The sequence below is a fragment of the Takifugu rubripes genome, chromosome 7 (genome assembly GCF_901000725.2).
Source record: "Takifugu rubripes chromosome 7, fTakRub1.2, whole genome shotgun sequence".
NCBI lineage: Eukaryota > Metazoa > Chordata > Actinopteri > Tetraodontiformes > Tetraodontidae > Takifugu > Takifugu rubripes.
In genome coordinates, this window is record NC_042291.1 from 3147330 (window position 1) to 3172346 (window position 25017).

The 25017-nt window shown below is 47.8% G+C and overlaps 2 protein-coding genes across 3 annotated transcripts in view; one reads left to right on the forward strand and one right to left on the reverse strand.

Moving 5' to 3' along the window:
* Nucleotides 1-24: 24 nt before the first annotated feature.
* LOC101069181 (cysteine-rich venom protein ophanin) lies at nucleotides 25-2579 on the reverse strand. Its single transcript, XM_003978830.2, has 9 exons — nucleotides 2499-2579; nucleotides 2240-2310; nucleotides 2049-2052; nucleotides 1702-1802; nucleotides 1435-1525; nucleotides 1079-1221; nucleotides 708-796; nucleotides 553-635; nucleotides 25-477 (listed from the first exon to the last, which is right to left on the reverse strand). The coding sequence occupies exons 2-9, from the start codon at nucleotides 2297-2299 to the stop codon at nucleotides 341-343; spliced, it is 708 nt and encodes a 235-aa protein (XP_003978879.2). The 5' UTR covers nucleotides 2300-2310; nucleotides 2499-2579; the 3' UTR covers nucleotides 25-340.
* A 3330-nt stretch (nucleotides 2580-5909) lies between these two features.
* The window catches only part of rftn1b (raftlin, lipid raft linker 1b), a 56852-nt gene continuing 37744 nt past the window's right edge, over nucleotides 5910-25017 (forward strand). Inside the window, exons 1-2 of one of the 2 annotated variants that reach the window (XM_029838394.1) lie at nucleotides 5910-6343; nucleotides 12713-12895. In XM_029838394.1, coding sequence (XP_029694254.1) covers nucleotides 12748-12895 — 148 coding nt within the window. In that variant the 5' untranslated portion in view covers nucleotides 5910-6343; nucleotides 12713-12747. Of the gene's footprint in view, nucleotides 6344-6484; nucleotides 6614-12712; nucleotides 12896-25017 lie in introns of those variants that run through there. The other variant, XM_029838393.1, reaches the window with a different exon arrangement.

Below are 25017 nucleotides of genomic sequence, written 5' to 3' on the forward strand. Positions count from 1 at the left end.
TTGGAGTATATATGTATAAATGCATCCATTTTACATTTTATTATGTTGTGGCCTTATGCTTATCTCCCAAAAAAAGGACAAAGTGTAAACTGGACTGTAGGAAGCCAGAGCATCCAACAATGACAGCATGGAAAAATCCAACCAGAGCTTCTCCAAACTCTCAATCTGGGATTTGGAGTTTGGAGCAGAGAATATTTGAATGTTTAGCAGAAGAACCTTCTGACTGCACTGTTCACACACACACAGACACACACACACACACACACTAATGGTGTTAGTTGGAGAGCTTATAGGAGCTGTATCACAGTTCTGGAGGATGTTCTGACTCCTGACTTGGTCTTCAGGCTATAGGGATGATCTTGTCGCTGCACTGGCAGGAAGCAGGACACCAGGAAGGCACCCACCGATTGTTGCAGCCAAACAGAGCTTTCAGAGCGCCGCAGTTGAGGAAGTCGTTTACGACAGGACAGGGATTGGCTGAAGAAAACAGGAAACCGCTAATCTTTGGGTCATTCACGGCCGTTTGGGTTTCACACGCGTGACTGTACTCACTGCAAAGTTTGTCCTCACAGTTGTTGGGACAGGAAGCACACGAGGGCCCCTTCTGATAGGGGTTCCAGCCCTTATAGTTCCCCCTGTCACATAGAATCAATTATCAGCTGTTTCTGCTGCTGGATGGACGGAACGTCAGAGCTGAGGCTACGTACGCGCGATAGTAATGGCAGCCGTAGAAGTAGATGTTGTTGGGACACACCGCCACTCCACAGCCCACTTTGTAGGAACTGTTCCACACAATCTGGGGAAGAAAAACAGGCTGGATGCTCCTTCTGGACTGGACTGCTCTGCTGTCCTCTACGTGCCCGTGTGTGTGTGTGTGTGTGTGTGTGCGTGTGCGTGTGTGTGTGTGTGTGTGTGTGTGTGTGTGTTTGGCCAGATCTAATGTCCTGTGTGTGTGATCAGTGTGATCGATGCTATCTGTGTGTTGACTGGTTTGTCTTTTAAAATACAATATATGTCCACTCATTAATCACTCCTTTGCTGAGTCACTCTGGTCACCGTAGCGACAGGCTGCTGTCACCTGCGTGTAGTGACCGGTTGAGGCTCCGTTGACGGAGACGTTGGGATAGAGGAAGTTAGCGGCCTCGCTGTGCCAGGATGATATGACCGTGGTCCATGAGAAGGGCGAGCTGGAGTAGAAGAGGTTCTCTCCCATTTCGTATCCTGAGGAGCAAAAGTGACCGACCCTCCCGTCACACCAACACACTTATCTTCTAAACTGCAATCAGATGTTTAATTAAGCCAACTGATGCTGATCTCGTTAATTCCAACATGCTAACAAGCGACAGCAGCAATGAAGACTGCAGATAAGAACGTTTTTCACTCGGCGGGCTGGAAACATGAAGAGCAGCAGGAGGAACGAAGGAGGAACTGCACCATTGATCACGCGAGATGTTGGTGGTCCGTGTTTCAGAAGACACTTGCTGACCCAAGCCTGAGCGCTGGCCGCCACGGCGCCGTCGTAGCTCTGTCACCAAAACAGGAGCAAGAGCTCTTTTTACTGTCAACCCCCTTTAATCTGTCACCTCCCACCTTTCAAACACCCAACACCCCCTCAGTGTCCCCAATAGCGGCTCCAAAAGTCAGATTTGATGCCCCGTTGACGCCCACACAGACGTCTGGACACATCACATCAGGACCCACCATCTTCAGCATGTCGGAGGCAGCCGGCTGCACGGCTCTCCTCAAGCTGTTGTGCATGTCCACAATCTCGGCCTGGACGCTGGTGTTGTCTGTACAAATGCCTGTCACACACACACACACACACACACACACACACACGCACACACACACACACACACACACATCACAACCTTTCGTTAAAACCAGTAAGTAAACAACAGATTAACAGATTAAAAGCCAATATTAGTGGATATTGACTCTGAAGTCTGAGGGCACCGGACAAATGATAGAGTTTTAATTACTCTGACGTTTCCACAAAGAGGAGATTTTACTTTTATTTTAAAAAGAGAAAGAATCTTTGTACTCACCTGGCTGTGGAGCCAATACGGGAAAAGAGCATTTGCAAATGCAAAAAGAGAAAAAAAAGTTAATGACAAGATGAAAATTGAAATGTCAGATGGGCAAAATAATGGTTCAACCGTTAAATGTGTCTATTTTAAATCATCAGCAAAACTTTAGTGTCTATTTGTGGAAGTGATTGAAAAATCCCAAAGCTGACCAGGACACAGGCCGCCGACGCCTGCTGCAGACTCAAGAAACACATCAAGAAGAGCAACATTTTCCTGGACTCTGTGGAGCAAAGATCAGGATTAAATCTGCCACTTCAGCATCAATGACATCAAAGAAATCAAACAGCAAAGAACGCAAATAAAACCCACTCCAACAAAGCTGCTAGTTGTGTCTCTACAGGTGGCAAATAAACACAAAGAGAACTTGTGAAGGAGCATAAATGATGGAATAAACGATGGAGAAAGTACCTGCGGGAGGTTCCTGGAAAGCTGTGTGTGAGGTGGCACCCTGTGCCTCCCTTTATAGAGGGCTGATGCCCCCCCCCCCCCCCCCCCTCCGCTGCAGGAGTATCCAGACAGCTACACAATGATGCAGGACAAAACAAGTCAACCACACATACAATACGGTGACTTAGGGACAACAAGGAATGGTTAAGACTGTACGCAGTCTAAAATTTACACAGCAGAGGACAGAAAGGTATCTCAGGTAAAGGTAAATAACATTGCAGATTAGCACAAAAAAGATCCGTATGGTTATGTATGTAAATGGATTATATATGCTCATTAAAGCCCGAGACGCACCCTTGGCTTGCTGCTTACTTTCTCAAGCTGTCAGGATACCTGAGCGGGGAAAAAGGCTTTTTTTGTGCGTCGCGGTACTATCGTGCATTCTTCCGCCTCCACGGTTGACTTATATTAACTCCCCATACATCCTGACTTGTGTAACACACGTTACAACATATCTTATATCTAGTGAGAACATACTGGATGTAATCGTGCTCTTACTGTTTACTGCAAACATAAAGTAGTTGCGTTTTAAATGTAAATATGATGATTACACAAGACATCAGTTTTAGTGGCTGCTATACATTAAGTATACGTGTGAACAACCCCAGCAGGGAGGCTGCAGGCTGCATCAAAGGTGGTCTGGCACTAGAATCGAGTGCTAGTCATCATCTAGTGACTAGATGATTTAGCTTAATTAACTTGTTTCCAACCTATAGAAATAGATTTGTTTTGTGAGCTCTGGTGTGTGTGTGTGGGTGTGTGTGTGTGTGTGTGTGTGTGTGTGTGATGCTTTAAATTTAATAAAACCCACAGAGTTGAACTGAAACGGTCTAATTTAAGTTTCCCTGCAGAGTCAGCAGTTTAGAACCATCCCAGTCGCTTTCAGGCAAATACATATTCAGAAAGTTGTGACTTGATTTTGAAATAATGATTTTACATCTTCTGATGATTCCAGAGAGGATCTAATACGATCTAATATCTTCTCTTCACACAGTAGAACGTGTCCCCTGACCCACGGAGCCCTGGACTCCCCTGGAGCCCTGGACTCCCCTGGAGCCCTGGACTGCCCTGGAGCCCTGGACTCCCCTGGAGCCCTGGACTCCCCTGGAGCCGTGCAGATGTGCTGGGCCAGCATTGGTCCCGTGGGGTGTGGTGGGTCCGTGGATCAGACTGGGACCATCTGTACATCAGAGCTCTTGGTCCTTCTGAAAGAGGGAAAACTGGTGTGCAGCAGTGCTGATCTGGGTCACACCTCATTAGCAACAGTGCTAAAATATTGGTTTTAGGATCAGCTGGAGACGCTGCAGTGGCACTTTTGTGTGGTTGCAGCTCTAATGCAGGTTTTGTTCTCACCTATTGAAGTGAAAGGCTTGTTTCAATAGCTCAGACAAACAATAATTCATCTCTGCTTCAGTCCGACTACTCCCACTTTAATGTCCCCCTGCCTGGGATCTGTCTTTACAAACCATATTATTAATGACAAGAGCTCATATCACGTGACCCTTGCTGTTAAATCTGGATGTGATAAAATCAGATGCATGTTAGTTAGAGATCGTGTTCTGATTCTTTTCTGAATGCAACATGGGTTGACAGAGCAGATGAAAACGTTTGCTGTGACACTTTTATTTACATTTATTTCACTTGTCCTAACTGGCACGTGCATGTTCAAACGTTCTATCAAACCAAAGCCTCAGCCAGGCGCCCATCGTGAGTGAAACAGCAGGGGTCGCTGTTGCCCCTCAGAGAAGAGCTGCGGGAGCGCCGAGGTCCAACTGGACAAAGCAGAATGAAACCCTGCTCATCCGCACAACAGTCGGATACAGTTAGGTTCAGATCAGCATCGGAATAAGTTATCTCACCTTAACAAGTATGTTGTCTTTTGGTGTACTGGTATTTGCATAAAGGACACAGGACACCACCCAGCCACGGAGGAGACGGTCTTCTGTGGCGTAGGACACGGCAGGGAGCGCTTGGATCTAAAACCCCTGTTTATAGATCCTTTAGATCACTGCAGAAATGACTTTGCTTTTCTAACGTTGCAACATTTATTCAAAGATTTCTCAGGACTCTTCTGTCCTCACAGCGATCTCCTCGTCCAGTGTTTTTAACGCAGCACATTCCTGAGATCTGACAGGCATTTCCGCCTGCTCCTTCAGAAAGGGTCATTAAAGTCTAATGGAGCTCAGGACGCAGACAGAGGCAGGAAATCTTCATCTTTTACACAGAACATTCATTAGATTCTCCCAGCAAAGTCTGAGCCGTCCATGGAGGCTGGTCATGAAAACGCAGCTTCAACCCAACTCTGTCCACACGTGACTCTGAGACGAGGCCAAGGTCACGCCTGCAGTTTGTGGCGCTGAACATTCGCGCGTTGGACTCTACGGCCACGTGAAAGCTCGATTTGTGTTGTTAAGAATCGAGAAAGGTACACAAAAAACAAACACTGAAAAACGGCTCTGAAAGGAATCCCTAGATCCTAAAGCCTTCGGGACAGTTGCATTGAGACCAGCCAAGAGAAGCTGTCTGACACCAGGTCAGAGCAGCCGGAAACACACCAGCCGATCAAACCCAACATGAAACAAACGTGGAGCGCAGCGTCCCCACCTACGGTGCGCCCACACTAACCTGGGACGTGACCCAGAAACCCTCATTAGCTGTCAAGCATGAGAAGAAGCGGCTCTGAAAGCAAAGGCAGGTTTGGAGGAGCAGCCTGCAGCACCAGGCTGCCAACACACGTCCTGTTGGGTTTGTGACATAAGACGTGGACCAGGAAGAGGTCCGTTTCCCGTCCTGCTGGGAGGTGTTGAGATGTTCGTTGAGAAGCCTCAGCGCATAAAAATGCTTGAACTTTTTCTGCAGGACGACTCTTCTCCCGTCTAAACATCAGCTGTAACGTCTGGAACACCCTCGTTTATGCTGATTTTAGCCCAGTGGGCTGGGCTACAGCTGCAGACGCTACGCTATAGGGGTTCCTGGACCGGCATATACATTATACATGCATGTGCAAACACACGCAACGGTGTGTGACAAAATTACCATCCTCCAACAGTTTAGTCAAACTTGTGTGTGTATGTGTGGGGGGGACTTCAGTATTTCACTCTTCATCACCCTCTTGATGACCTTTTTAATCCTTCTAGCTTTATTTAGCACCACCAGCCTCGCTCTCCACTCTGACTCTGGTATTTCCCAATGATTCCCGCTTCTTCCCCCCCTCCCTCCCTTCCCTTTTCCTTGTCCCTCCCCTCCTCTCTCTTCAAATGGATTCTTCAGTCAGTCGCTGTGAAACTGGTGGGGCTGCTGGAGAGATAGAAGGGAGGCAGTGTTGCGCAGACGCTGGGTCAGAGAGCTCAGACAATCGTGGAGGGGGGGGGAGCACAGGAAGAGAGAGAGAGAAAGAGAGAGAGAGAGAGGGAGGGGAGAGAGAAAGCAGTGAAACATAGATTGAAAAGACAAAAAGAAGCGGGGGCAGGAGGTAAATATGTGACAGGATGTGGTTTCCCTGAGCTTGCAGAACATCAGTACGCAGGCATAGTTGGAGCGTGACCCAGAGAGGCGCCGCTCCAGCGTTGTGGATGTGTTGGGAGCTGAAACAAGCCAATCGCTGAAGCTGCTGTTGCTGAACACACTCAGCTGACAGACGCTCCGCTTGCTCAGTTGCCTGCCTGAGAGCACCGTGCTCCCTCACACAGCTCCGCATCAGCCGACAGGACCGGGACCGTCTCCTCCTCTCAGGAGAATGCTTTTGCCTGCTGGACGCTCTGGAAGTCCAGCCGCTGCCTGAAGTTTCCCAACTGATTGTGAAACAGGTTAGTAGATTTTCCGTCTGTTTACACTGTCAAACAAATGCTGAACTCTCTGGACAGCAGCCATGGCAAACTTAGGTCTGGGTGACGCCGGGACTCACCGCTTCAGCGGGGACACCGTGAGTCACAAGTTTGGCTTCTGTGTCCAAAAAGAAGCACGTGGACAGACATGACTGCTGGAACATGGAGGCAAGACTTAGCCAAACATGGATTCAATCAGCGAGTCGGTATCTGAGCACTCCCACTGCTGGGGGAGAGCGATGCAGGGAGGGGGTGAGTTGTGATGCTAAAAATCTGCACGGTGTGGGAGCTGATAACAGCGCCGATGTTCAGGAGTGTTGCTTCAGCCCCGAGGAGGAGAACAGGCGGGAAGGGCTGCGAGGCAGAGCTATGTCAGGGAGAGGGAAGGCAAGAGCACGAGAGAGGCAGGAGCAGGGGTGTGTGTGTGTGTGTGAGAGAGAGAGAGAGAGAGAGAGAGAGAGAGAGAGAGAGACAAAGTGATACAACTCAGTCTCACTGAACTGCTGTTAATTAGTTCCAGCCAGTGAGTCGTGGAGGGATGAGCAGCATTAACTGGTGGAGGACTGTCTGTCTGTCTGTCTGTCTGTCTGTCTGTCTGTCTGTCTGCCTGCCTGCCTGCCTGCCTGCCTGCCTGCCTGCCTGCCTGCCTGTCTGTCTGTCTGTCTGCCTGCCTGCCTGCCTGCCTGCCTGCCTGCCTGCCTGCCTGTCTGTCTGTCTGTCTGTCTGTCTGTCTGTCCTGCCTGCCTGCCTGCCTGCCTGTCTGTCTGTCTGTCTGTCTGTCTGTCTGTCTGTCTGTCTGTCTGCCTGCCTGCCTGCCTGCATGTCTGTCTGTCTGTCTGTCTGCCTGCCTTCCTGTCTACCTGTCTACCTGTCTACCTGTCTACCTGCCTGCCTGTCTACCTGTCTACCTGCCTGCCTGCCTGCCTGCCTACCTGTCTACCTGCCTGCCTGTCTACCTGTCTACCTGTCTACCTGCCTGTCTACCTGCCTGCCTGCCTGTCTGTCTGTCTGTCTACCTGCCTGCCTGCCTGTCTACCTGTCTGTCTGCCTGTCTACCTGCCTGCATGCGTTGCGTCCTCAGTCGATGTCGGGGTTTATCTTGTCCCCACTCCAGGCTGGTTCTGCTGAACAAATGTATCCATCAGAACACACCAGGTCCTGTAAGTCGTCCTGTGGGACGCACGGCTGGTGAAGAGCCACTGTTACACACTTGAGCCTCCCCTCTGCTGGGCGCTTCCACAGCTTTCCAGTTTTAAATTTATGTTTTCCCTGCTGATAGACAAACACATGTGCAAACATAACCTACATACACACACACTCATGCACGCTTGATATAAACCACATGGCATTTTGCTATGCATGCACATATGCGTGTGTGTGTGTGCGTGAGTGCATCGGCGCAGCACACGTATGTTGGACCTGGACATGAAGACAGAAGCAGGTCCTCACATGGGCAGCAGGCGTCCATACGTACGGAGGAGCTGCTGCTCGATGGTGGTGATGCTGGTTGAAGCTCTCACACAGTTTAAGTTGCTTTGGCTCATCATGCAGGTCAAATGTTAAAGTTTATTAATTATGGCTCTAACGGCCTCTTTTTAAAACTATCTATACGGATGCATGGAGGTTTGTTTTAACTCCTACATTTCCTCACTATTGTCCAATCAACAGTTTAATAATTAAAATGACCAGTGTCTCTTAAGCAAATGTGTTTTAATCAAACTCGGGACATTTCCTGTAGACATGAACAAATGAAGCTAGGCATATATGCATAACTTAAATATGCAAATATGAGAAATTGAAAATGACCTAAAACCCTTTGGTGACTGCTTGTTGAAGAGAAGCCCACCGCTATATTAGCATTTCCCCCCACAGATAATTACATTTTGGCCCCAGCGTAATTAATCACAGATTTCTGAATGTTTGTTTTGTTAGTATCAATGAGAACCAGAACGTTTGACTATGACATTGTAATCGTCTGCGACCATCGGCTGGATGCCAGTGAATGGTTGCATGCTAGCAACAACAGCTCCGGCCTCTTTGGGAGGGGCCTCAATTCCAACCTTCACAATGGATGAATAGTAAATTGCATTAGGATCTGGGGGAGTTTAGAGGCCAGATCAAAGTCCTGGAATCACATTTCTCAACCGTAATTGCGGTCACATGAGGGGGGGGGCATCATCCTGCCTGGGATCTGTCTTCAGAAGTCATATTTCCATAAGATAAGAAGAGAGCGGCGTTGCGCTGGAGCAGGATGTGAATGTTCGCCACATCAGTCAGTTGTTTATTTGCATTTTAACCTGCGTTTTAATCCAGTTATGTTTGCTATCTGATCCCGTCACAGGAAACCCTCCAGTGGGCTGTGAAATTTGATTAACTTAATTGTCAAGTGTTGACTGTCTGCAAACCATCATGTGTGGCTTCATCTACCCAGCGTTTATGGGATGGTGGCACAGATTATATATATATGGGGCATTACAAAACTGAGATGATCATTTTTCTCCTTCCAGACTTTCATATTTTAAAGTCTTTGTTTGATTCCAGGTGAAATTGGCTATCCAGGCAGTTAGTAATGCCACATATTAATCCACTTTATCTACTGCTTTATTCAATTACATTTCCTGGCAGTCTTATATCAGTCAGCAGGATGCATATGAAGGATGACATTTGCCATTTTCTTGTGCCATCTTGATTCCATCTTCCATCTTTTCCCCCTGAAATATTCACCTAAAAGAGCCCCGGCAGAGATTATCCTTCTTTATTTCCTCTACAAGGCGACAGTAATTCTTCTAAGTTATTCAAGCCCCTGGCCTTGATCTGGGCAGGAGATGGGATATGATAGGCCCCCCAGGCAGGACAGAACCAGCAGAGCTACTGCTCAGCCAGTTGTGTGCTAACTTAGCTACAAGCTCTAAAAAAAAAAAAAAGCTCCCTTGATATTTCGAGGAGGTAAATTGACTCCTGTTGTAATGGCTGGTCAAGAAAATTGCAGAAGCATTGATTGGGTAATGTTCAACATGGACGCGTCGATACGGTGTCTGAGAACCAAAGAACTTTGCTTTGACTGGCTTTAATAAAAAATGAGCAAGTTCAGAGGAACCAAGAGTCACTCTGGGGAACTCTTCAACCCTCCATCCCCCCTCTGTGTTTGAGAGAAAAGCAGCAGCGAGTATCTTTTCTCCTCAAATGACAGTTCCATCTTTGGCTTTTGCTCAGGTTAGGCTGCAGAGCTGTTCACCTTGTCAGAGCTATTTAAATCCCTGCATTATGGATAATATATGACGGATGAACAGTCAGAGACGAGACGGAGGACAGCAGGTGATGGTTGGAGGAGATGAAGGGGCTGGAGAAGAAAGCAGAAAGAGAGAAACCAGCAATGAAATAGACGGAGGTAGAGAAGGATCGCTGCCTATTATTCTGAGCAGGGAATAGTCATAGAGGGAATGGTTCCCATGGCAATAACACCCTCTGTGTGTTGAGTGTGTGTGCGTGTTAGTGTGCAGACTGTAACGGGGAGACTGAGAGGGACCAAAGATCCTCTAATGGGTTTCAAAACTCAGACACTGTTGTTTACCCTCACAAGCCTCATCTCTCAGCCTTAGTGGCCCCCCATGAGCTCCACATCATATATCATCCTAAAGCTTTCTCACAACAACCTCCTCTCCTGCCGGGAGAACATCAGTTTACAACTGAGATCCTAGCATAACTGTGACCTTCCTGTTGGGGGACCGTGGACCTGGACCGGTTCTAAAGCTTGTGAGGAATGCCATAAATCATTATGTAGCCAGGTAAAGATACCATCGAGGCAAACGCCAGCCAGGTTTTACTGATTATTTCACTTCTGTGTTTCCACTGAAGAAAGTCGTCACGGCAATGTTAGTAAAGACAAATAAAGCAAAGGGATTCAGGGTTGAGGAGGACTGAATGCTGATAGCACGGGACAGAGGGGGTGCTTTCTCTCCTCGCTTCCATCTGCAGCTCCCAGCAAATTTCCACTGGGGTTCAGCAGAGGTTCCTTAAATTGGCTGTAGCTCTGGAGGCCGGTTGGGTCAGAACCCCAGCCCTCAAGCCCAACCCTGCCAGGGTACATGGCCTTCTGAATCCCAGCTCAGAAAATGACCACTCAGGGTCTTTTCTTCCCTGAAGGACACCACGTGAGAGAAAATACAGCGGGAACATGGATCACTGAGAGCAGCTGAACCAAAATGCTTTTCTACTTTTTATGTGGCCCCTCTTGTCCTCTCAAATACATAACGGTCCCTTCAACTGTGCCTTAGAAGGACCTTCTTCTTCCATCTGAAGATGGTGAATGATAGCACCTTAATGTCCACCAGCTCAGTGTTCTTTGTACCCATGAAGCAAACTGGCAACAGGCTGAAGAGAGAAGCATGAAGGCGTGCTGGCGACCACTCCCCTAAATAAAGGCTTCCTCCTTCCTTCCAATGCTGCACGGTTTGATCTCAGCAGTGCTGCTAACAAAGCCTTGGAGGACATGCTGGGAAAGACCTCAGCGAGTGTGGAGAGGAGGAGGAGTGGATTCCTGCCGTTGGGAATATCTAATTATTCACTGGTCTTTATTGAGCAAATATCTGCAGTGTTCAGCTAATGACCAAACCACCAGTATAACCATGAGTAACCAGCAGTGTAACATCTCCCATTTGCTGCTCCTCTGCTCTCATGACACAGATCATCTCTGATCTATGAGCACACCATGGTAGCACTCCCCAAGAGCCGCACTCCCAGAACCAGTCAAGATGTGCATAGGCTGGTTTACGCGGGCGTCAACAGCCTGGCGCTCCACCTTCAGAGGAGAGGTTCACGACAGGAAGTGGTGACTCAAAAAAAAATCACAAACAGATCACATTTCCTGTCAGTTGGACTCTAAAAATACTCCTGTTTACTTGCCTCCTCTCAGGTCTGAAGGAGTTATGCAAATACAAGGTTCTCCTTTTCTTCTCATCTCTCCTCATTTTGTTTTCTTTACACAAACCCCACCTCAGAAAGTCCCTCAGCCTATTGTTCTTCTCCATCTCTTCTAGAGTGCATGACAGAACCTTGCTATGCTGCTCTCTCCAGGGTGTGCGTGTGTGCGTGTGTGTGCGTGTTGGGGGGGGGGGGGGGGGGGGGGGGGGGGGGGGCTGAATAAAAGCGATTTACATAACTGGAGATTTTCCAAGATTTTGAGATATTAGCTTCAGATTTTCAAGGTAGAAAGTATGTGCCTGCTAGCATCCTGCTTGTTGTTATTGCCTTCATCAATTCCGACTTGATTGATAATCTTTAAAGTGATAGCAAACATTAACATGATGCCCCCACACAAACATCTATTCTATAAAAACACCCATAGTGACGTTCAACAGCCACGTGAGTCCGAGCAGACGAACATTTCATATGCTAGTTCACTGAGTTGGGGCTCGGGGGGGGTCACAAGGAATCCTTAGAGTTCATCCTCAGTAATCTGGTGTCCAACACAGGATGGGTGAAGCCCCCAGCCCCCCACTAGTGCATCTCCATCTGCTGGTTATTCCATGATGGATTTCCACCTTTTCCGTTCTTCTCGTTCACCTCATTAACACAACACCAATCTGCCCATTTCCTCTTTTACATTTTACATCCCCCCCCCAGACATTCTTTGATTAGAGAGGAGCACAATAGAGAGAGTTCCTCATCAAATAAGGTGTGTGTGTGTGTGTGTGTGTGTGTGTGTTGGGTGGGGGGTCAGGGTACCACCAGCACCTACCCAGCCATCTATCCATCCATCCCTCCATTCCTCTATGGCGTTAATCAGCAGCACACAATAGGAAGTCACCTGCGCCACAGCCGGCTGGACAAAGGCGCTGTCACAGACCATTTAGGCTGCGACGGGCTTCTCTTCCTCCATGCTTGTCTCTGTTAATTTGGTCTCCTTGGCAACGAGGGAGGTGAAAACCCAAAAAGTCAAGCACATTATTATTATTATTATTATTATTATTATTATTATTATTCACTTTGCAAGTGTTTATCACCATTTTTGCCTTGAGTGGTTTTCCCCTCTGAACTCTGGGAATAATGGATGTGTGAAAGCTTCTTCTTCTTCTGTGGTAAATGTGTTTATTCCTGTCTGTGATAAATACGATCAATAGGATGCGATGACAACAGATGCAGAATTTCAAACCAAAGCATTGTGTTATTTGGATGATTTTTCTTTCTTTTCCATATTGCTGTTGCAGTTAAATTCAGAACAAAACCAAATGAATTTATCTTTTTATTGCTCACAACACAGTCAGTCTGCAGATGATGCTATCGTGGGTTTGTGCAGAATTCTGCAGAGACAGACGTGACAACCAGTCTCAGGCTCCTTTATTTGATCTGCAGGGTCCGTGCACGGAGGCAGACACGTTGGAGCCACGATGGGCTGCGGACTGCGCAAAATGAAGCTGGCATCAGAGGAGAGCAGTCCAGGGAAGATATTCTCCACCCTGAAGAGACCTCAGGTGGAGACCAAAGTGGGAGTGGCCTATACCTACCGCTACTTGGACTTCCTGATCGGCAAGGACGGTAAGTGATAAGCAGCTTGCTGTGGCCTTTATCGGTCAGGTTGATTACAGGCTTCACGCGGGTGCATGTTCACCTCCCAGCGAGGGGTTTTTGTGTTCTGCTCATGTCTGCGGGGGTCCTCCGGCTTCCTCCCCCAGTCCAAGGACATGCATTTGAGGGGTAGGTGCTGTTGCTCTGCAAAGAACTGGTGACTTGCCTCCCCCCTAGTGGGGTCTATCCCCACCTCCCATCTGAAGGCAACTGGGATACACTCCGCCCCCTCTGACCCCCTAGCCTTGGGGATAAAGTGGTACATGATGAATGTTGGGACGGATGGCTGGCTGCAGCTAACAGCATTACTCAACAGCAGTTTGGTATTGATCCGTCATCCCCTCAGTTACTTTTGTAGGTTTGCTTCTTTTTTCTGGGTAATCAAAAATGTGACTTCCTGCCTCGTTCGCACGCACATCTGAAATGGTAAAAATAGCTCGGAGCCTTTTGCGTTTCGCTGCATCATAGCGCTGCATAATAGGATTTGCTCCACGTGTTTGAGAATGGATTCATGCAGCTCATACTTTCAAATGGCATCTGTCTGTGCCATATTAGTGAATAACGCTACCTCAATGTCACTAAACTGCCCCTCAAACAGGCGCAGCTCTGTCTTTATGCCCCATTACACAAAAGAAATGACAGACTTACATGAAATCAAATGGGCAGTTTCAATCAGGTTTGAATAACTTCTGACCCCGTTCAGCAGCCACTTCTGGAACATTTTTCCTCATAATCAGTCGGTCAGATTTTCACTTTACATGAATGATACAATATTTCCACCTGTCCTGCCGGTGCCCATCAATTATGCATGGATCAGCCCTCCTGCAAGAGCGGCAGATTAAGTAAAGAATGGTGTGTGTGTGTGTGTGTGTGTGTGTGTGTGTGTGTGTGTGTGTGGAGGGCGTCTTGCTGATTATTAGATGTTACTTCTCTCTGTGGAACTTTACAATGTTAATGTTCTTTATAAGTATGAAGAACATCCACTGTTTGTTTTTCAGTTGTAACCTGTGATGTCTGAGTGAAGTGGGATGTGTGTGTCTCAGTGTGTGTGTGTCAGTGTGTGGAGCTGCCTCGGCCCATTCATGTCTCTCTATAATTGGAGAATCTGTGAAATGGCTTTCCTTTCTCTTTGATAAGGGCTGCTCCATCTCCGCTGGCTGTCAGGTTTAAAGATTAATAAATCAGAGCCTGATGGTAGCTGCAGACCTGGCCGGAACGTTGCTGGTGGCCTGAAGTCAGTTTCAGATGAGCATTAGAAAAGTAACGTTCATCTAGATTAAACTGGGGAGAAGATCATTGTTCTCTGGTGTTTGTGGGATTTGTGCGCTCAGAGGAGGAAGCCAGGGAAATCTAGTCTTATTTCGGTTCATGACAATGGGGGCTGCAGAGGGGGAGGAGGGGGGGGTGGGGTTGGCACTGGTGCCGGAAGCACTGGGATTGTCTCGGGGTTGGGGAGGACGCGGAAAACAGAAAGATGTAGCGAGCCGCATGTTGGTCTTGGCAGTTGATTAGTCTCCATTAGCTTGTCAGGCTGACGAGACTGGATGGATGAAGGAGCCAAGGATCGTGGGCATCTGGGGACCAGGCAGGCTTCTATGGGGTGGGGGGGCAGGAGAAGAGGACAGAGATGAACTGTCGGCCTTTAGTTTAAGTAGTTTTGTGTATGTCTTTATAGGTGTATGTCTGCCTTCCAGGACCTTAATCGAATCACCTTTCTCTCTCAGCAACTCTTCCAGTGTCACTGTGTCTCCGTCTGTGCTGTTCGCCTCCATAAATATGTGTATGTATTTCCCAGCGGAGCACATTAGGTTTAAGAAATCAGCGTCTGAAGCCTCCCCGTGGCTGCAGCTTTTCCCTGCATCAGCACATTTCCCAGCTCAGGGGTTAGCATGTTACTCATGGCTGTAATTACCTTGTCCCAGGTTTGTAAGCGGAGGTAATGATTCACGTCTCTCTTAATTCATTTTCTGAAAGAAATAAAATATTTATGGTCCAGAAAAAGAGTGAATATGAAAAGAGTCTGTGGCTCAGCTGTAGGCCATGCAAATGGAATATAGCTGGGAACGAAAGCTGCAACAAAAGGGCAAAAATAATCCCGAGCTTTATGACAATTAACTCACAACAGCATGGTGGGGGACAGATGGTGGGGGACAACAGTTGTGCGGAACACAACACCTAGCCCATATTTTAGACGGTTAGTTGTTGTTTCCAGCAAAAGCATTATTAAATTATGAATTCATACTGAGCCTGGTGAATATGTTGCCTCTCTTTGGCCAAAGGATGCGAAGAAGCCACACGAGCAGTACTTCTCCTCCTACTCACACGCGTGTCATAAGTCTCCCTGGCAGATTTCACATTTCTGTATCTTTGTAATATCTGTTAATGGCAGCAGGCGTCTAATCGGTCTGTAATGTAGCCGGAAGAAGAAAAGGTCACCAAATCTGCTGGTAGACTGGAAGAACAAGCCACTTAGATTAATCATAATCTTTGATTTAATTCAATTTAAGGAGGGGAGGGCAGGGCGGGGCGGGGCGGGGGAGGGGAGAGGAGAGGAGAGGAGAGGAGAGGAGAGGAGAGGAGAGGAGAGGAGAGGAGAGGAGAGGAGGGGAGGGGAGGGGAGGGGAGGGGAGAGGAGAGGAGAGGAGGGGAGGGGAGGGGAGAGGGAGGGAGGGAGGGGAGGGGGAGGGGAGGGGAGAGGGAGGGAGAGGAGAGGAGAGGAGAGGAGAGGAGAGGAGAGGAGAGGAGGGGAGGGGAGGGGAGGGGAGGGGAGGGGAGGGGAGAGGAGAGGAGGGGAGGGGAGGGGAGGGGAGGGGAGAGGAGAGGAGAGGAGAGGAGAGGAGAGGAGACGAGGGGAGGGGAGAGGAGAGGAGAGGAGAGGAGAGGAGAGGAGAGGAGAGGAGAGGAGAGGAGAGGAGAGGAGAGGAGAGGAGAGGAGAGGAGAAGTTTTGCGTTGCACCTTAAAGGTGCCAATGTTTCTTCCTGAGCTTTTTCCATTTTCCAGGCTCCACTTGATTTTACAGCCAATACAGAGATGCTACACTGGTGAAATGAGTGGTCCTGATTCCCAGTCATGCTCTTACTGGAGCATTTGGGATAAGCTGGAGGGTATCAGGGAGCTGTTTGACAACCAGCCAACAATGATTGAAGTCACCAATGTATGGACTAGTGATTTAAGATTCTCTTCCAGGTCCAATATGACCGCAATGTTCCTCATGGCAGTAAGGAGATCCAGGTTGAAGCATCCAGAGGGACTAAAGGACCTCAAAGATGCTCAGGGTCAAAGACACACTAGCACAGGAGGACTCTTATCAACACATGCACAGTTACCCATCACATTAATGCTGACAGCCAGCCTGAGGGGGCGGAGCCGAGCGGCGTGAGATGACGCGGTGCTCTTGTATATTTACAAATGTCCAGTACTGCTTCCAATTCATGGTCCTGGTTCTCTCACGATCGGTTCTGCTAACAGTGATTGTGTTGCTGATTAACAAAATACTGCGAAGTGAAAGCCAAAGGTGAGCGGGGTGGAGCCTGGGGGGGTGGAACCTGAGAGGGGGATTGTGAGGGGTGTGGCCTGGGGGTAGAGCCTGAGAGGTGGATTATGAGGGGTGTGGCATGAGGGGTGTGGCCTGGGTGTAGTCTGTGGTGTAGCCAGAGGGATGCCACCTGAGGGGGTGGAGCCTGAGGGGGTGGGGCTGGAGGGGGTGGGGCTGGAGGGGTGGAGCATGAAGGAATTCTCCCACAGAAGGAATTCCCGAGATGGAAGTTTCACCACCTGAGGTTGGTTTTCCGAGGTTGGGAGGATCCTCAAAACCCCTGAGTGGACTTCTGAAGATGGCTGCCCCATGTGTGAATAATGTAGAGGCTCCAATTATTAGCAAGTTGGACTAGTTTTCACTCTAAACCAGTCATATACCTTTTGTTTGTTCCCAGGAAATGTATGGAATGTATGTGCTAAGACTAACAAGGACTAAACAAGGAGAGCGAGAGCGTTAGTAGACACGGCCACCTTGTTCTCTGACCTAATTGGAACAACTCAGCTGTGACATCATTTCAAGTTCCAACCACAGAGGTAACTGGAACGCAGCACGAACTTCCTATATAGTACAACTCATTGTACTATCAAGACACACTGTTGCCTCCTATACATTGAGAACGTATGTAAAACACATTTCCCTACATCATTCCTTATAGGCTGTTTCAGGTATGCAGGTCTTTGTTTGCTGTTTCTATCTCACTTTGTGTGTTTAACGGATCAAACAGTGTGGGTCTCCCCTGACTTGCCTGAGACTGACAACCAGATTCACTCCAGCCAAACGTTACCCGCAGATGTCAAAAGGCCCGTCATGTCTTTGGGAAGGTGGGGGTGAGGGCTGGCTGTGGGTGCACATATACAAGATATTCTAGAAAGCAGGGAAAGCAACAGTATTTTTCCTTTCTCCGTTCAAATCTGTGTTTTTGCGCCCGTGTGATATTCATGTCATGATGGCGGCTGCACTGTGAATAATGTTTGTAATAATTTCTTGTCATTGTGTTGGATCGTAACTCTTTGCAAATGCCACCCATAATTGCCCTGCAGGCTACCAACCCTGCACAAAATGTACTAAAATAACACCTTTCACTGCGGAAACAGTGATGAAAGGAGAAATAAATCGTGGAAAGCTGCCTCTAATAAACCTGCACACGTCCGCAGCTCACCAGTGTGTTGTTGTGCAGTTTTAATGTGTGCATTCGGCATCACAGTCACTGCCAAACTCTTAACCCCTGAAAAGGCGACAGAAAAACAAAATGCAGCGTCTGTCTGATATTGAGAGTGTGACCCAGAGGGAACCATAAAGCCTCTCCCTGTTACCGCACTCGATGGTCTGGAAAGAAGCAATTTCTTTGTTTAAAACAGCATCATGCAATCAGGGTGGGGTGGATCTTATAGTTTTAAATGTGCAGAAAAATGAGCTGGTGGGTAAAAACCTGCAGCTTAGCAGCCACGTTTGGAATATTGAGGGAATTATGGAGACGTCACCTTTGACACTAGAGAGAGGAGGCACACACCGTGCGTACACACACACACACACACACACTATTTCGTGGCAGGAGCTACACTGATTTATATGCATAACCCCCCCCACCTTAATGTGAGCTGCAGCAGTGTCAGCAGGTGAGTGACATGCAGGAGGGGGGTGGGACCAGGCTGGGGGGGTCAGGAGGAACACGCGATACACAGAATGGCTTTCTGAGGGAAGATTAGTTTTTGCTGGGGTTTATCCCCTGGCTGCTCAGCTTGAGAGGCGGAATTGTGTTGCAGTTATTGAAGGGGAGGATGACATTGAAGGTTTCACGGTCGTCTGCCTTTTACATTATATTTCCATTGTATTCAGGGTCGGTTTGTGCAGCTGAAACCAAACATGTTTCTAAATTAGATGCACACAAAGTGAGCTGAATGGAGGATTTGATGGAACAAGCAAGATTTGATGGAAAAAGCGTCCTATTTGGGTGATTAATGGTGATTTATTACAGAGAAATGTCTAGAAACCCCTCTAAATCTGGTATTCCTGCTCCACACCTCTGCCTTCAGTTACACATGTAGGCAGCGAGGATGCAACCTGCACCAGTCAGGCAACACAAATGAGCCTCTGGGGTGTTGGAGCAACTTTGAGCTCAGCAGGTTCCAGTTGTTGAAACGTCAAACAGCTGCAAAGGCTGACCAGCGAGAGGAAGCTGCTCAGGTCCTTCCTCTTTCTGCCTCCCTCTCAGTGGTTATTGTTAGCATTCCTTGTCATGAGCTGTGTTGTATGCAGAGGTTTCCTGTGGGGAGCTGTTAGATGTTTCAGTGCCACTGGAAAATCACTATCGGGCCGAGCGAACAGTTCTGATGCCCCAAACTCCAGCAGGTCCACCTTCTGTCCCTTTAATCTCCCACTCCAACACTTTTTAGGAGTGAAAAATGCTGACTTCTCTCCAAAAAATGATCACTTTACTAATGGAACTGGAACTTTTCGATTAAACTTACAGATAAATGTGTTTCATGGCACTCAGATAAAACCACAATGTCTAAAACATTGTGTTGATGTTAGAATAATGCTAATTCTGGTCTGTTCTGTTCTTTTATCCACACCATCCTCCTCCTCAGGTCTGCCCACCCACTCAGATCTTTATATGCCTTTATTGCTGCCTCACTTAGATCCAATATGTCAGTATTGATTGTGTTGAAATGCAATCAGAGTGTCTACAGTGGAGGAGCAAACAATCTAAATTTAACACCTCCGCCAGCCTCCAGCACGGCCTTCAGCCCCCCTCCCAAAGAGGAACAGACATATTTCCGTATGTGGTGAGGACATTTACATGTGATCACAGCTATTGTTGGGCTGTTTAAGTAGGATGCAAGGACACAAGCAGAATTTGCAGGAAGTGACCTTAGCCTTGACCTCACTTCCTCGCCGCAAACATTACCAGCGTCTTGTCGAAGCAGCAACACGCCGGAGGGTTAAAAGTAGCGGTCATGTGTGCCGTGGCTAATGGCTTGCTTCTCTGCCCAAAGGTGTGATGCAGGTGACGACAAAGCATGAACACCGAATAAGAAATTCTCAGAATTAAAACACTTTCCTGTAAAACAGGGGGAAAAAATACCCTGATTACTCAGATGAGTCAAAATATCAGTCATTGGGGAAATAGTCAAACGTAAAAACCCAAATTACAGTAATGACTGGAATGATCATTAGGAGCGTGCATGTGCATTTTCCAACTGTTTTGGAAGCGCTCAGGTATTCTGGGCATCCTGCAGCACCTGCATAGACGAGAGTCAGTGAAGCAGTCATTTAGAAATCTCAAAAGTCATTCGGATTCAGGCTGCCTCCCTCCGTCTGCCAGATCTTTCCCCTCTAACCAGCTCTGACTGAGACTCCCATACTATCTGAAGTTCCAGCCGCTCGTACCCTGTGGACATACATGAGCAGGAAGCCCGGCCTGTTCAGAGGGATGTTTGAAGATCGCTCTCATTAATGAGACGCCAGGACTGAGTGCATTTTTCTGCATGTTGCCTGTGAGTCGCTGCTCAGATCTACAGTATTGAGCCCTGAACTGGCCAGCGATGGAGATCTATACATTATAGGAGTTTTAAATTAGAGAAGGCAGCAAATTAGATGAGAAAATCTTTAAAACTGTCTTAATAGCTACACAAATCTTTAGCTCCATCTGGCTGCACGTGTTCTGTGATCTTGGAGACCTTTAATATTCAGCTTGGACGAACAAATTGCACCAAGCCAAAGTCAAGTAAGAATAGAGACGCTGTATTTATAAACCATCACATCAAGTGGGAGACTTTCAAAAATAGGATGCCGATTGGGGTCAATTTGTACGCACGTCAGGGCTTGATTGCAGAGAGAGAGAGAGAGAGTGAGAGAAGGAGAGAGAGAGTGAAGGAGAGAGAGAGAGAAGGAGAGAGAGAGAATTTTCTATCCCTGTAATGTCTTCATGAGCGGAGACACATTCTGCCATCTCTACCTGCATTAACACAAAGCTCTTGCTTTTGACAAAAATCTTTTTCGCATATGAAAACTGAAAAGAAATCTCCATTTGAAATGTATGTTGATTGTTTATCATAGATTTAAAAGGGCTCGTGGACAGGAGGCGATGTATTGGTTTACACCTTTGTCTTGACACATGATAAAGTGAACGGGGAAAATGAGATGCAACAAATTATGCACCACAATTCTGTATTTTCAATTCTGTTGTTGGGATGATCGCCATAAATTTGTCATTTGGGGCGGAGTGGGCGTGCACACGTGCATGCACTCACTCATGGCCACACTATGGTCTCATATTTCACCTCCTTGTCTGGCCCTTTGGGTGCAGCCGTGTTTCGGGCGCACACAAAGACCACCTGTTGCTCTGCGGGGTGCCCATCTGGAGTCAGATTAGAACGTGGGTGTTGTTCCCCCTCCCTATAATTTGACTGAATTACTTTTGATGTCAGTTGGTGATGGATTAGCACCATGTTTGCGTTAATAAGGGCTCGGCCTTTGGCGTCCCCTCAGCTCTGCAGTTTGGCCAAAATCACTTCAGACTGTCAGAATCCGGCCATTGAATAACACCGTCTTGCTGGACTTGTTCACATATCTGCGTCCATACTATTTAATGAACGTGTGCAGCTGTAAATACGCCAGTGTTGCTCTGCTATTGACTGATTACTAATGATTTCTGCATGTAGCCACCCTCATCTATGCTTTAATTATTAATGCGCCTAAAACTGACTCATGGGTTCAGAATAGGTAACAAACCTGAGGCTATTAAAGATGTTCTTGCATCTTGTAGCGCGCACATGAGTGTCATCAGTTTAAAATGTATTAAATATGCATCCACACTTATTTTGACTCTTTCAGCAGGATGTAATGCTTGAACCCAATGTGCGCCGTTATCTCACTGTATTATAGTTCGTCCACTGGGGGCGCTATGTTGTTTTGGGTTGTTATACCACAGAAGACGAAAACTTTCAAGCTAGCGAATGATTTTGTGAGCAAGAGGACTAAGTAAATAAAATGACATTTGAAGTTGAAGTATTCTTTCTCTGAGCTCATTTATAGTAACCTAAACCCAGTCTGTGATCGCAGTGTTTAAGAGTCTCCAAACGTGGTGTCGCCCCTTAGTGGCAGTAGTAAGAAATAAGCCTCATCTCTCCTTTCTGTTGAGGTTCCTAATTCCATTTGCTGTCCATTCGTGGGCTGATCTGAAGCTGACTTTGTCGCTAACCTCCTTGACTCACAGAGATGCTACAGGCTGGTATGACCCAGGAGAACCTTTAAGCTTATTCATGTTTTGGTGAATGAAGCGGTGACCTGAACTCTACTTGCCTCTTAGCTCCAATGAATGTTTATCTGCCTGTCTGAGATTTCAGGTCAAGTATCGAAAATATCCTGATCTGTGTCCAGAGCCCAGGCAGCTCAGCCTCACATACCATCTATAAACCATCTCGCTCGGCAGCAGACATGTCCCCCGGGGGCCCTGCAACAGTTTGCGAGCCTGAGACGGGTTCACACATTATTTTTAGCAGACTTCTCTTCTTAAAACAAGTGTTGAACAGCCACTAACAGATGGTAAAAGCATCTTTTCATGTCTCGCTGATGGTGCCTGGGCCCTTCTCTTACTGGCCCCTCCAAGGTTGCAACTGTTACATTAAATACATATTTAATCACTTCCTGCAAACATTGCACAACTAATCTCCTCTCAACCGACGTGTTCCATGTGACTCCTGTCTCTAATACCTCTTTGTGCCAAACAAGTCAAAGTCAAACTCTGAAGGAGACATTTCCCTGATCCTTCGCGTGAAACCCTCTCATACAACCCTGTTCAGACAAGCGTTGGGGCCGCCCACGAGAATAAAATCAGGCCGATTTTTGGTTTCTCATGATTCACTGGGAGAAATGTCGAAATATCACGTCGAGGCCAAAAAAAATTTGTCCTTTTGGGACAATAACAACCATCTGACCGCTTCAAAAACTGTACATTGGACTTTAGCACCAAAGAAATGGTCACAAGCACAGTTAGCATAATCAGAACTCTGAGGAGACTGCACCAAAGACACGATGCTAAAATTAGCCTCCCATTTGATAGCTAAGGGGTAATTTAAGGGGAAATAAATCCATCATGGATCAATCCATCTTATTTGTCTTAGTGAATGATCCTGTTGGGCAGCTCTAATACGCTTTAAATTGACCTGATGTCATCAGTGTTTCGTTCAGCTGTGGACCCAGTCGGATATTTGCTCAGACATAATTTCCACATTGTTATTTTCTGATTGTCTCCTGTCTTATTGTCATTGACACGGGCAGAGTGGAATCGAAGGGGTTGTTTGGTTGTTTGTTCAGCGTCGAGCGCGACTGTAGTGGGCTGTGACTGACTGCTGCACACCCCCGTCTGACTGACGCGTCTCCCAGCTTGGTCGGCTGGAAGAATCTCTGGGCTGAAATGCCGCGTTCCTTCTGCTGTCAGGAGAAACCGAAGTGGCACACAGAGCGCAGCAGACATGAGGGATCAGGAGAAACGTGTGTGAGACACACACTGTCGAGGGGTTCATAGGAAGGTCGCGGAGCCGAGTGGGACAGCAGGACAACAGTGTCCTGCGGGGGTGTCCTGCGCTCAGAAATCCAACTTTTCGTGAGCAGTGAACAGGAAGCTGTGTGCAGCACGTGAGCGGCGGGCTGTTAAAAACGCAGCGGTGGAGCCGCCGAGAGCTTTGAACAACAACCTGGTCTTTCATGAAGCGTCTCCAGGCAACTGAGGGCTGTCAGCGAAGGAGGTGGCGCCGTGCAGACAAAACGCACTCTGGAGGCCTCCTGTCAGCCCGAGGACTCACAATGGAGGCAACTTTAGACAAATATGGACACACTGACAGAAAGGAGAAGAAGTCCGGCCCCTTTTCTTTCTAAATATCAACCTTTTTACGGCCTGAACAAATTACAGGTCGTTTTCCTCCATCAAAACATCCAGTGCACATTCATTAAGCTGTGCACCATCAAACTACAGTGCTCCATTCAATAAAACTGTCAGGCTGTTCTCCAGGAAATGCCTCCTCACGAGGTTTGGACACAAATTGAGAGATGCATATGTATTTAGAAACGTGCCCAGGCGGCCTTAAATCATTAGTCTGGACAAAGAGAAAGTAATTCCATTAACATTTAGCTGACCACCCCGGACATTCGCTTTTAGCTTTGTTTTTATTTTAGCTTTATCCAGGAGAACTCTCATCTGTGTTCTCATCTGCCAGCAGCCCTTCACAGGTGCTGGTTCCCCCAGTACTCCCAGCACTCCCAGCACTCCCAGACAGCAACAGCTCACCAGGGAGTTGCATTCTCCACCCCAGCATTGAGTCCAGCATTGACACCATCACCATTCACTCTCACACTTTTTGGTTGTCAAAATGAGGTCCAGCTGAGGCGCAAAGATCAGCATCGGTCACCGCTAATCCGACAATGCTGGAGCGTCCTGCTCCTCTGGCTGCTAGAACCGTCCCGGCTGCTGCCGCTGGGTCGATTCTGTGTCACTGGTGGCAGCAGAGCCACGCGAACAGCTCGCACGCGGGTGTGATCCCATCACTGTCAGTGTCACTGTGAGAATGACGGAGCAGGAGGTGTGAAGGCACAGAGTCCAGCTCAGGTTCTGCTCAGCAGTAATGCTGCAGACTCTGATTAAGCGTTCCAGCAGTCGGGTTGTGGAGTTTATTTATTTGTTTGTTTGCTGTGCTTCTGCTGTGTCGGCGCTTACGGCAGGACTAAAATGAGTTTTCATGGCTGTGTTTGTTTTGCTGATTGCTCCCATTCGTGGCTTCGGTTCTGCTCAACTTGTTATCGTTTTACTGGTTGCTTCATTTTTATGTTGCTGTTGTATAAAATCAGTCGCCCTGAAATCTTCGGAGCCAGACCGGTTAGTAGTTGGGTGACCGTGTGACCGTTGAGCATCACATTCAAGTCTTTGAAAGACAGAGCGGGACGCTGGAGACAACGTCGGGGTTTTATGCTACAGGCCTGAAGCAGAAATCGTAACGTGCTGACAAATACGTCTCTAATGAGCTGAGAGGACCACCCTAACAGCAGGTGAGCTTCAGTAAGTCAAAGGGATGGAAGAGATAAAGAGATGGAAGAGGAGGCGGGCTGACATCAGCAGACCCACAGCCTTCCCAGCGACTCATTAGGTGGGTCATTAAGGCGTCCGCGTCTGCCCAGGGGTACTCTGAGCCCTCACTCTTAACGATGTCTTCCTGCTCCGCGGAGAGAGTGCGAGATCAGCAGGCACCGCAGACGGACAGCGGCGTGACACGGCATGTGCACATGACCCAGATCCAGTACCTGCAGGGACGTATTGGCAGGAAAGCTAATTAAGCTCCTGCTTTGTGTGCAGGAGTACATCAGGCACACAATGACACCGTGTTAGGCCGGATCGCCGTCAGCGTCATTTATGTCGCTTTAATGCACCTGCTCTTCTCTTCTTGTGTAGGTGTGATGTCTTAAATCGCCACCCAAGTACTGATCCAGTTCTAAGTATGTTAGTACGCGCCACCTGTACTTGCGCTGCTCATTTCATCGAGTATGCATCAGTCGTCGACT

Bases quoted from the DNA above. Each gene is read 5' to 3' on its own strand.
- LOC101069181 (XM_003978830.2), bottom strand. From the start codon at position 2,299: ATGTTGCTCTTCTTGATGTGTTTCTTGAGTCTGCAGCAGGCGTCGGCG. The intron at 1,222-1,434 runs GTGCAGTTCCTC...TTTGCTCCTCAG, and splicing joins AACATCTCGCGTGATCAATG to GATACGAAATGGGAGAGAAC. The intron at 478-552 runs GTGAGTACAGTC...TGTTTTCTTCAG, and splicing joins CTGTGAGGACAAACTTTGCA to CCAATCCCTGTCCTGTCGTA.